Source organism: Zonotrichia albicollis, chromosome 27 (assembly GCF_047830755.1).
Source record: "Zonotrichia albicollis isolate bZonAlb1 chromosome 27, bZonAlb1.hap1, whole genome shotgun sequence".
NCBI classification, from domain to species: domain Eukaryota; kingdom Metazoa; phylum Chordata; class Aves; order Passeriformes; family Passerellidae; genus Zonotrichia; species Zonotrichia albicollis.
The window spans coordinates 5963990-5976097 of NC_133845.1; the positions used below are offsets into that span (position 1 = coordinate 5963990).

At 43.8% G+C, this 12108-nt stretch overlaps 1 protein-coding gene across 3 annotated transcripts in view; it reads right to left on the reverse strand.

The window, feature by feature from the left end:
* The window catches only part of PKNOX2 (PBX/knotted 1 homeobox 2), a 112269-nt gene that overhangs the window by 8298 nt on the left and 91863 nt on the right, over positions 1-12108 (reverse strand). For all 3 annotated transcript variants that reach the window (XM_074527891.1, XM_074527892.1, XM_074527893.1), the window contains 2 exons: positions 9683-9854; positions 6284-6472 (listed from right to left, as the gene is read on the reverse strand). In XM_074527891.1, the coding sequence (XP_074383992.1) occupies positions 6284-6472; positions 9683-9854 (361 nt within the window). The remainder of the gene's footprint in view (positions 1-6283; positions 6473-9682; positions 9855-12108) is intronic.

Sequence of the window (12108 nt, forward strand, 5' to 3'; positions counted from 1 at the left end):
AGTGTTTATGCTGTACAAACCCCCATTTAGCATCTTCACCAAACTTTTGTGCAGTTCCTTTGTGCATTTTTCTTTGTGCAGTTACTATTTTCCATTAAAAAATATGAAAGGGAAAAAAAATAGATCACAAGGGACCAAAAGGAATTTATTTTATCTTTTTCTTTCTAAACATTTCTCTTTTTTTGGTGCTTTGACTGGGACTGGATGATGCAACCTTTGCTAAAATTCAGGTGAGCAGCACAGTTTACCTCAGAGTAAAATAATGAAGTTTATAATAATATAACCCTATTGATATCACTCCTTGATATCAATATCAATAGGGTTGTATTTAAGCTAATTTCTTGCAAATATGGGCAATTTTTTGAGCCAAAAGCTGTAATTTTCCTTTAAGGCCCATCTCTGGAGCAACACCGTAAGACCCCAACTGGGATGATTATTAGATTATTTATTTTAATATTTAAATGACTATTTGAGTATTTAATGTGACATTTTGGGAAGGGAGGAGTGCCACAATTGAGGCTGCAGGGGAATGCAGGGCAATGTACTCCAAGCTTCCACACGGGCAGGATTTTGCAAATAACATTGGTAATATTGACAAAATGATCATTTTAAAATAAACCAAAGATAACTATATCTTTCTAATTCACCCAACAGGAATAGAAATAAAACTGCACATTTTTTTTTTGTCCCTTTTCTACTGACTTTCCCATTCTGCATCATTTCCCTGGTGGCCAGCTGGTTCTCAGGTGTTGAACATAATATCAACAAAGGGGATTTTTTTTCACCTTTTAATTCATTTTTCCTATGTTTTCATGCATTTCTTCAGGAATCCTATTATTTGGGTTAAGGAAAGAGAACTTCCCTGGATCAGTGATGTGCAATGACACTGGAAAAGCCAACCAAGGAAACGTGATCAGGGTGGGGAAAGCTGCAGCTCGCTTTCTGCAGGTGATGGAACTGCAGAGATGGACCCTGAATGCACCAATGTCCCACCAGCCCTGGCTGTGCTGCCCCGTGGGGGTTTGGGGTGCTCTGTGTCCCCTTCAATGCATTTCCCATTGCTGAGGGGGAAACCTGAGGTCTGTTCCTTTTTTCCATCTTCTCCCCATCACATTATGTAACTTTTCCCCCAGCAATCACCACTGCTTTGCCTGTGCCATCATTCTCAATAAATGTCAGGCTTTTGCTTTTAAAACCCCCTCATGGCACCTTCCCCTCCTGTGATGCCAATTCCAAAACATTGGACCCAATTCCTCTGCCACAAGTCACTTCTGTTATTTTACTTTGCTGCAATTGCTGTGAATTTTTCATTTGATTCCCAGACATTCCTTTCCACAGCTGAATTAATTTTAAAAATGCAAATATGACTGTCAAATACTTGTATTTTTTTTTTTTTTTAGTATTCATTCCCCACCTCCAGTCTTCTGGGGGATGTAGTTTTCAGTTTGAGAAGTGAATATCTCTCAGGATATAGAGAGCAAAAATCAGTTTCTTCTGCACACTCTTGGATTTGGCCCTGGCAAAGGATCCAGCTGATAAACACAGTGGAAATATTCATTAAAAAGCAAAAGTGGCCCAGGAGAACACCAAAAACCAGCTGGATGTGGCCAGGTGCAACCAGAAGTTTGGAGCAGCTTGAAGACCTCTAGCTTTCCTCCCCTTCCTTGTTTTTCCATGATTTTTCCTAAAGAAGGGCATCTAGAACATAATTTTTGGAAGTGCATTGGGAAGAAGCAATTTGGAATATCAGAAAATGAGAATAAGAAACTGCTGTTTCCAGATACAGTGGTCAAAGCCATTTTCAACAGTATTTTGTGATGATAAAAATTGCTATTGTTTTTGTGGTCTAGAGGAAAACTCCCAAAACACCATCTCACTGGTGTCCAAAAGGGCAGAATATTGGTAATTATTAGAAAGAGCCATTAAAGGAATTAATGGTCTTTCTGCAACAGAACTGTGAAACCAAAGTGACCCAATGGAAATGGAAGCTCCACCTTCAAATAAATATAGAGAGATATCTCCAAGAAGATTTAAAAAAACATATTTTGCATACCAATTGCCTCAGATTGCAAATGTCAGCCAAATTCTGTTAGGCTGTTCTGTTCTGCAGCGGAAAATATCTTATATATTTTATATTTTGAGACTCAAGGAAGTTCATGGAATCCCAGAATGGATTGGGTTGGAAGGGACCTTAAAGCTCATCCAGTTCCACCCCTGCCATGGCAGGGACACCTCCCACCATCCCAGGCTGCTCCAGCCCTGCCCAGCCTTGGGCATTCCAGGGATCCAGGGGCACCCTCACTGGTGCTGCACCACCCTCAAGTTGAAATGCTTTTGGCAATTTTGAAATCTGAGTGTGGAAACAAATGCATCACTAGGTGTCTCTGCAGACCCACATCTCGGCACTGATCAACAGCAAAACAAGATTTCTCCCAATTAAAAGTCACGTCAATGAAGAAAAAGATCTGGGACATGACACAAAAAAACCCTTTCTTTCAATAAGGAAAATGTCCAAGTGCCAAATTGTAAGAAAGTGCTAAAATTCAGTGCTACTTGAGCTGCTGTCCTTGCCCTTGTGCTTTGTGACACAGACATTCATTTTTGGGTGGTACACCATGTGTCAAAATCTGTCTCATCCTAACTCTGAAAATCACTTGCGCTGAGGGAAGTTGGGATTAGTTGGAGGAAAAAAAAGAAACCCATGGGTTAGCCAAGCAAGAGGTGGCCAAACTCAAAGCCATGTATGATAATTTGGACTTTGTGAATGGATGGGTGAATGAAGATGAGGAAAAAATTGCTTTAAATAAAGAGGAATGCATGGGAAAAAAAATTGGCTTTAAATAAAGAGGAATGCAGGGTTGATCACAGAGCAAACCTGGATAAATCAAGATCTATAAAGAGAAGAACAGCATTGAGTCCCACCAAATGGACTGTCCACCAGCAGCCTGGGCCAGGGGAGGGTTCCTGCCCATGGCAGGGTGTTGGAACAAGATGGGCCTTAAGGTCCCTTCCAACCCACACCATCCTCTGATTCTGTGGAGAACTAATGTGAGAAGAAGAAATGCTGTCCTGAAAATGCCCATTCAAACTCTGCCAATCTGAAACAAGAGCTGAAAAAACCAAAATTTGATTCCATTTAAATGTCCCTGGCAGTGCTGTGCTTCCCAATGTGATTGGTTTTGCACGTTTTTTTCTTGCAAGTGGAGAACAATGAGGACCCCTTTGATGTCAAAGGAAAGTTGAAATTAAACATTGATTTAAACTGGTTTCCCCCTCTTCCATGAAAGGACCTCCCCTCTCCCATCCTGGTCAGAAACAGCTCAAAAATACTCTTTAAATAAAAGGAGGGGGCTAAAAAGGGCCCAGTGAGGACTTGAGGTAGAAGAATGAAGCCAAGTGAAAATCAACCAACAAAAATAGAAGAGGAATTGATTGCTTGGGGGACTTGCAGGACAAAGGGGCAACAACTCAATCACAAGACAAAGCCAAGCACAAAATGAAGCAATGGAGAAAAGAGGACACAAAAATCTTTGTAAGGTTATGAAAGTTCAGGGAAGAATCATCACATGGGAAAGCTCCAGATTGTCACCCAAACTTGGCCAAAACCAGGAATCATCTCTGGACCTGGCAACACGAGAAGATTGCAGCATTTCAGCAATAGTCAAAACACCTTGTCTGGGTGTTCTCTCATCTCCCCATCATCTCAGGCATTTTGCATCTCCAAAAATTTTTGCATTTTCCATCTTAGAAAGCAGAAATAGCAGCAGACAAAGGACCATCCTTTTTGGATGCAGCAGGGAAATCCAACAGATTGTCCTGAGATGACATTTTCACAGGTCCAGGCATTGTTTTCCCACTTTTGGTTGATATCCTTGTTATTGTGTGCCCATATTTTTTTTATCATGTCCTGTGGTAAAAAACTTATCCAAAACCTGAAATATTTCACTTTCATGGCAAACTTGGTGTATCTCAACACGAAATGATCGATGCTCTTTCCAAACCCTAAGAAAACCTATTTGCTGGGACACCTCCTTCATTGATACTAATTACATTTCATTATTTAGATTTTTTTAAAATCCTGAATTAATGGCCTATGCACGTCCCCTCAGCATGAAACCAACAGGCTGAAAATTAGAGAAATGATCCCACTTGCCATTTTTTAAACACCAATCCCATGATTTTTCTGCTCTCTGGAGCATCCTTAGCCTCTAAAACTCAACTGATGGATATGGAGCATTTCCATCCTTTTTCATCCATGCAAACTCAAGTAGACTCAAAGAGTTGAAGCACTCAAGCACTTGGCATGGTGTAGTTGGAAAATAGAAAATATTTGCCTTTGTGTTGTCACTGGTCTGTCATCCTTATCCATGACCAGGTGAGATGGTGGCTCTGTCGTGAACCATCTCTGTGAATATTTCAGCTCCACCTGCTGAAAATCCCTCAGGGGCTGAGCCAACATTTCCCCTCCAGCTGGGTTTTTCCTGGGCGTGTTCCCATTTATTTCACAACTGCCTCCAAATCCTCACTTGAATTCCTCAACTTTCCAGCCTGGCCCAGAAGGGAAATGGCAGCAGCTCTGGGTTTCCAGGAATCAGAAGCTCTTGGTGCATCTCCATGGGCCTGATTATTTTCCAAAGACTTGTGCTAATTTTCTGATATGATCCCCACCTCTTTGTGAGACACTAAATCCTCATTACTTTTCCTGACCGATGCATTCTAATTAGATCAACACTTAAAAAAAAAAAAAAAAAAAAAAGGAAGGAGGGAGGGGGGGGAAAAAAATTCACAATAGCCACAGGACGGCTTTCCATCTCATTAACTCCCTCACTTATTATTTTCATGAAAATTACTGATAAAAAACGTGCATCTCCATTTGCTGGGACCGGGAGCTTTGTCGGCTCATATCTAACATCTCTCTCATCACCCGGGATGTGAGCTGTTGCCATGGCAATGCACAATAATAGAAACTAATAAATTACAAACGAGATGCTCGTTGAGCAATTATTGTTCTCTTTTATGCAAGTGTCTTGCTAATTTTGATCATAAGGAATGCTTCCATAAAGCAGCCAAGGGATAATAAGTCTATTTCTAGAGATTATTAGAATATAGAGTGAGGATGGGGTTTCTTAGATCAATGATTAAGTGGTTTGCTGCTTTCAGGGAACCTAAATAAGAAACTGAACTTTTCTGGGGGGCTTTTCTCTCATCATGTTGGGAGCTTCAAACTCTGCAGCACCCGGAGTTGAGCTGCTAAAAATGATATTTTTTTCCTTTCCACCACCTTAAAAATGCCCCAAAAGCCTGGAGAAGGCCCCAGCACCTGCCTCCTTTTTAGGGAGAGCTCCAGGAGCTGCCTGGGTTATTTTGGGTTCACTGCAGTTATTTCTGGTGGGACTGTGAAACCCTAAATTCTATTTTTCTACCCCAAAAACCAAGTGCCTGAGAGAGGGAAATGCCCTAGGGGAACAATCTAGCACGAAGTTTTTTGGGATGCAAGCAGCCAAGATGTATTCCCTGCTCTGCAGATGCACATGAAAACCCCAACCATGGGCAGCTTCTCTGAATATTGAGTTACAGCCCCTTATTTTGCCCCCAAAGCCACCAAGGTTCAACTTGTTTTGGCTGCTTCAGGTGATATTTCTGCAGTTCTCAGGTATTTCCTTGTACTCTTCCACTATCCTTGTCTTCTTCTCCCAGCTAAAATCCAAATTATGCAAAAGAAGAAGCAAAGGGAATGTTGATCTTGCTGGGGGAGAACTGCAAGATTTGCTGGGACACAAAAAGGAGCAGCGAAGCCAGAAAGAGTTACCTGAGACCCAAAAATCCTTTGAGCTGCCTTAAAACAAAAAGTGAGAGAGAAACAGTAGAGAAAATCCTGATGTTTCTATTCTTCCTGCCAACAACTAGCATTTTATTCATTTAAAAATGCAACTTTCTTATTTATATTCCCACACACTTGCACAGCTCCCTTGCCCTCACATTTAATTGCTGCAGCATCAGAGTTTGGGGTCTCTCGCAGAGCCACAATCATTGGGGTTGCAGCTCTGCCCACACACGCAAAAAAAGGACTTAAAAAAACTCAAAAAAAAGGGGAAAAAAGTCACCACAACATCATTTATTGCACTCTATGAGCAAAGCACAGGATTATTTTTTAATTCTTGGGGACGGACTGATGACTTTTCAGGAGGCCGCAGCTCCTGTAGAGCAAGTCTGGAACCCTGTTGGCAACTCCTGTTGGCCCAAGTGCAACAATGGCTGTTGGAGAGGAATTTCAGGGCATTACCTGGGGGTGGAGGCTGATGGAGGAGGGGCTGGGGGAGTAGGGCCCCCCCAGGTCATTCCTGAGTAGGTTGTCACTGTGCATCTTGGTTTTGAGGCAGGTGATGTAGCGGTTGCAGAAGTCCTTGCACAACTCATTGACCTTCTCCAGCTCCAGGAGGTGGATGCGCAGCACCTGGATGGCCTTCACCATCTGCACAAGGGCACAGAGTTAAAATCAATATTCTCCCCCAAATCTAAGGTAGAACTGATCCCCTACAGCAGAATGAAATTCATTTCCTTTCTCAACATGCAGAAGAAATGAATATTCTTGCCCAAAACCCATCCCAGAGCCCATCCCTCTGCATATCCGCATTCCTTTTCCTTGCCCATCAATCAGATGAGATCCAAGAGGAAAAAATTCACCAAATTCACCACTGCCTTCGTGGGAATTGCTCCCCATGCCCCAAAAAAGGAGTACAAGCCAATCTCCTCGCTGTTGAGAAGTGTTTGGTTATTCTCTGGAGGCCACTTCTTCTAACAAGATTACGGGGCTGCAGCTCAGCCGTGAGCTGTTGCTGGTGCAAAGCCTGGGCCTCATTAAAACGTACCCCATAAACCTTAAAAAATTTACACATAAAACATTCCTCTCGCCGAGCCGAAACCTTAAGTTTTACAGCCGCTGTTTGAAATCTTGCATAATATATAAAATTTCAGCTATTCACTCCGGGGCAATAAATCCGGTTTTATGTAACAAAGCGTCTTTGCATTTCAAAGAGTGTTTTTAACTTGCAAATTTTAGTGGTCATCTTTACAAACTGCAAGTTGCCATGGTTGGGAAACATCTTAAAAAATCCAGGGCCAAACTCCAGTGGCAGCTCCGCGACAGAGAAAGTGAATTTTTGGTTGGTGAACAGGGATGATAGGTTGAGGCTGGAAAAATCTTTTATTTAGCTTCTTTTTTTGCTTTTTTGCTTTTTTTTTCCTTCTTTTTCTTCCCTCCTCAGCAGCTGACACAGGCAAAGCACAAGGTGGAGGTGTCGTGCCCAGGATTTCCGCATCCTCCCAGGGCTCACCGGCCATGAAAATCAATATTCAAGGGCAAAGGCAAGAAGACCTGACACATATATGTAAAAAAATAAATCTCTCAATTATCTCAGCTCATTTGCTTAGGGTCTCATTTTATGTCCCTGCTCCGCTGCGTCGTATATCTGTCCGGATAAAGAGTTACAGTCCGACGGCGTACGTGCGCGGGGTTGTAAAAAATACAGATGCTGAATTAATTGACTGTGTGGCACTCGGCAGCTGATTGAGTTGATAATGGTGAGATCTGACCTTTTTCTAATTTCTAATTATGTGCATCTTGGCAGCGAGGAATACATGACTCTTATTCTAATGATAGCTAATGCCACTGGCCTTTTCAGCCCTGCTGTGCCATCACCAGTTTCTGGCAAATGGGCGGTGTTAAAAAAAAAAAGGAAAAACAAAACCCAAAAAATAACAACAACCAAAATAAGGACAATGTAAATAGAGGAAAAGTGACAGCTCAAGAGCAGGCTGAAATGTTGAGTTTTGAGCACTGCAAGAGTTTTTAACCCAAAATTCCCTCCCAACAAGAGGAATGTGCTTCTCCAGCATCATATCAACCATCTCCTCAGTCTTGATGCAGGTTACCCACACTGAGGTGCATGGCTCCTCCTTTTTTGGTGGAGTTCTGGGCACTGGATAGAAAATAAACATCCAGCTATGTACTAGAACCAGGCAAACCCAGATAAACAGAGATACAGACACACGGAAAGACACAGCAACAGATACAGCAATATTTGAATAGGAATGTATCAAGTGCTGTAAGGTTACACATGGGATCAGTGGGATCAACCCAACTGCCCATGGCCAAATTTCACCTTGGCAGCAAGAGTTGCTTCAGAATATGCCTAAAAACCATGACTGGTGTGATGTGGGGCTTTTTTTTTAGAAACCACACAAAACCTGAAAATAGCCAGTGTGGATGCATTTCCTGCACTATCTGCTGGTGATGTTTCATCTTGATATGCACAGAAATAGGTTTTCCTTTCCAAAAATTTTAGATTCTTTTTCCTTCATCTGGCTCCATTTCTCTCCTGCTAGACCCTTACACCCATTTTTATGCAATTTAATGCAATGGGGGTTTGTTGGTGCACCTCAGCATTTGTTTAGTCCAAAAACTGAAATAATCCCAAACATTGGTTGGGTTATTGGGTTTTTGTGTTTTGGTATTTTGGGATTTTTTTTTTTTGATTGCTTGTCCCAGAGCAACTTCTGTTCTTGACTACAAGTCATTGCAAAATGAGTTTAGCAATATGCAAAAGGGGGCCTACAAATTTTTTGAAGGGCATTCTGCAGACTCTTGATTTAGGGATGCTAAAAACCTCTCTTCCACAAGCTGAAATAGGGCACAAATGTGAGATTTTACTTCAGCTTGAAATCTTCTCTTGTTTTTTTAAAAAAACAGTAGTTCTTTCACCTAGATGAGTTTTGCCGGTTCGTCCCTTTGTGATATCACCATTCAAAATCCCCTCCTTGATACCTGCAATACTTGGAAAAAGGAGTCTGTGAATTGCCTGATTTTGCTTCTTATTTTGGGATGGAAATCCCTCTTCTACAAGTCCCAGGGGACACAGAACCCCTCAGGGGAGGTGTTTTGCTGTTTGCATCATCAGAGGTGTGCAGAATTCCTCAGACCTTGAAAATCTGTTTGTGGAGCATCAGGGTGGTGCCACAAACTTGTCTACCCACATGTTTGCCATGGAGACCATGCTTGGATGCTTTTCTGAACAAAATAACGTGATTTGGGGATATTTCCTGAGATCCACACAAGAGAAATCCAAAGCAGGGTCTTCTGAGGCACCATCCAGCAGCAATGGATGTGTAGGAAATCTGAGTTGCTGTGGCAGGGAACCCACCAGAGCCAGTCCAAGTGTTCCAAACTGTTGTGATCCATGATCTATCCCATAACTTTTTCCATGAAGTCATCGCTCTGCCCTGCTCCCAGGACATGAGCTGGCCATGACACTTCAAACCAGATGGTGGCAGATGAGCATGCTGACACTACTGCACGTTGCACTGAGGAGCAGTAATTCCTACAGACACTGCAACTTTTGGGGCACAAACCAACCAGCAATCTCAGCTGTTCTCAGGAACCTCGTTGACCCCACAGATGTTGTGTGGGATAAAAGGGGGCAGGCGGGTTGTTCTTACGGGGTATCTTCTGGAAGATGTCTCAGAGAAGGTCCTGGAGAAGGTCTCAAAAGGTCTGTGGAAAACCTTGCCAAGATGACCAGCACTACAGAGCCCAGAGACCTGCTGGCAGATCTTCCTTTGTTCCTCACCCCCGACCTTTTCAACACCCCCCAGAAATCATCTGCCAAGCCCCAGCTGCCTATACCAGGTTGTCCAGCTCGGGGTCGTCGCTGAAGAAGGGCTTGTGTTCCTGCTCCTGCTGGTGGACAAAGTTCTCGATGTCGACATCGAAGCTGGCCGAGGTGATGCACTCTGAGCCCTGCGTGGCCTGCTCACACTTCTCAAAGAGCAGCGTCAGCAGCGGGAACAGAGGGTGCCTGCAGAGGAAAAATGGGAACACCCATAAGGCCCACTGTTTTGGGTCCCATGTCCATCTTTACCCATCCATCCATCCATCCATCCATCCATCCATCCATCATCCATCCATCATCCATCCCTCCATCCATCCATCCATCCATCCATCCATCATCCATCCATCCATCCATCCATCCCTCCATCCATCCATCATCCATCCATCATCCATCCATCCATCATCCATCCATCATCCATCCATCCATCCATCCATCCATCCATCCATCCCTCCATCCATCCATCCCTCCATCCATCCATCCATCCATCCATCCATCCATCCCTCCATCCATCCATCCCTCCATCCATCCATCCATCCATCATCCATCCATCCCTCCATCCATCCATCCATCATCCATCCATCCCTCCATCCATCCATCCATCATCCATCCATCCGTCCATCATCCATCCCTCCATCCATCCATCCATCCATCATCCATCCATCCATCATCCATCCATCCATCCATCCATCCATCCATCCATCCATCCATCATTCATCCATCCATCCATCATCCATCCATCCATCATCCATCCATCCATCCATCCATCCATCCATCCATCCATCATCCATCCATCCATCCATCATCCATCCATCCATCATCCATCCCTCCATCCATCCCTCCATCCCTCCATCCATCCATCCATCATCCATCCATCCATCCATCCATCCATCCATCCATCCATCCATCATCCATCCATCCATCCATCCATCCATCCATCATCCATCCATCCATCATCCATCCATCATCCATCCATCCATCCATCCATCCATCCATCCATCATCCATCCATCCATCCATCCATCCATCCATCCATCATCCATCCATCCCTCCATCCATCCATCCATCCATCCCTCCATCCATCCATCCATCATCCATCCCTCCATCCATCCATCCATCATCCATCCATCCGTCCATCATCCATCCATCCATCCATCATCCATCCATCCATCCATCCATCCATCCATCCATCCATCCATCCCTCCATCCATCCATCCCTCCATCCATCCATCCATCCATCATCCATCCATCCCTCCATCCATCCATCCATCATCCATCCCTCCATCCATCCATCCATCATCCATCCATCCGTCCATCATCCATCCATCCATCCATCATCCATCCATCCATCCATCCATCCATCCATCCATCATCCATCCATCCATCCATCCATCCATCCATCCATCCATCATCCATCCATCCATCCATCCCTCCATCCATCCATCCATCATCCATCCATCCGTCCATCATCCATCCATCCATCCATCATCCATCCATCCATCCATCCATCCATCCATCCATCCATCCATCCCTCCATCCATCCATCCCTCCATCCATCCATCCATCCATCATCCATCCATCCCTCCATCCATCCATCCATCATCCATCCCTCCATCCATCCATCCATCATCCATCCATCCGTCCATCATCCATCCATCCATCCATCATCCATCCATCCATCCATCCATCCATCCATCCATCATCCATCCATCCATCCATCCCTCCATCCATCCATCCATCCATCCATCCATCCATCCATCCATCATCCATCCATCCATCCATCCATCCATCCATCCATCCATCCATTCCATCCAAATCTCTAAGAACCTGGTGGTGCAAACTTCACTCCCAAGTCACACTGGAAGTGGTCCCTTTAGATCTCTTTCAACAACAACCAAAAAAAAAGCTTAAAAATTGTACAATTCACTATCTCCTCCATCAGGCTTGTTCCAATGTCTTCCATCATTGCACCAAAGTCAGCATTTCCTAAATAGGCAAAAAGGTTAAGTCTTGGACATAGCCAAGATGTCCTGGAGCCATCTGCTGTCCAAGTGGCTTTTCCTTACAAGGATGGACATCAGCACCTGCTCATGGATGGTAATATTCCACCTCAAAACGTCTTTTTGGTTGGAGTTGATGGATGGGGACTTCTATCTGCTTGCAGAATCCTATGGATCAACCTTGTTATGGGCCCTTTGCACCTCTGACAAGTCCAAAGATGGGTCAAATCCCGCTTCTTTCTTACCATGAGCTCATCTTGAAAACAAAGATTTACAGCTCTTCTTGAAACCCAGATCTCTCCAATGATGATGCAATATAAAATGCAAACACACAAACAGCACCAAAGCTCGTGGACAACACAGGGGTGAGGACCACGGCTTAGGGCAAGCCTCAATGAGCCCCTCCAGCTGTGCAAATTCAAATCAAAAATGCTTTATGGAGTC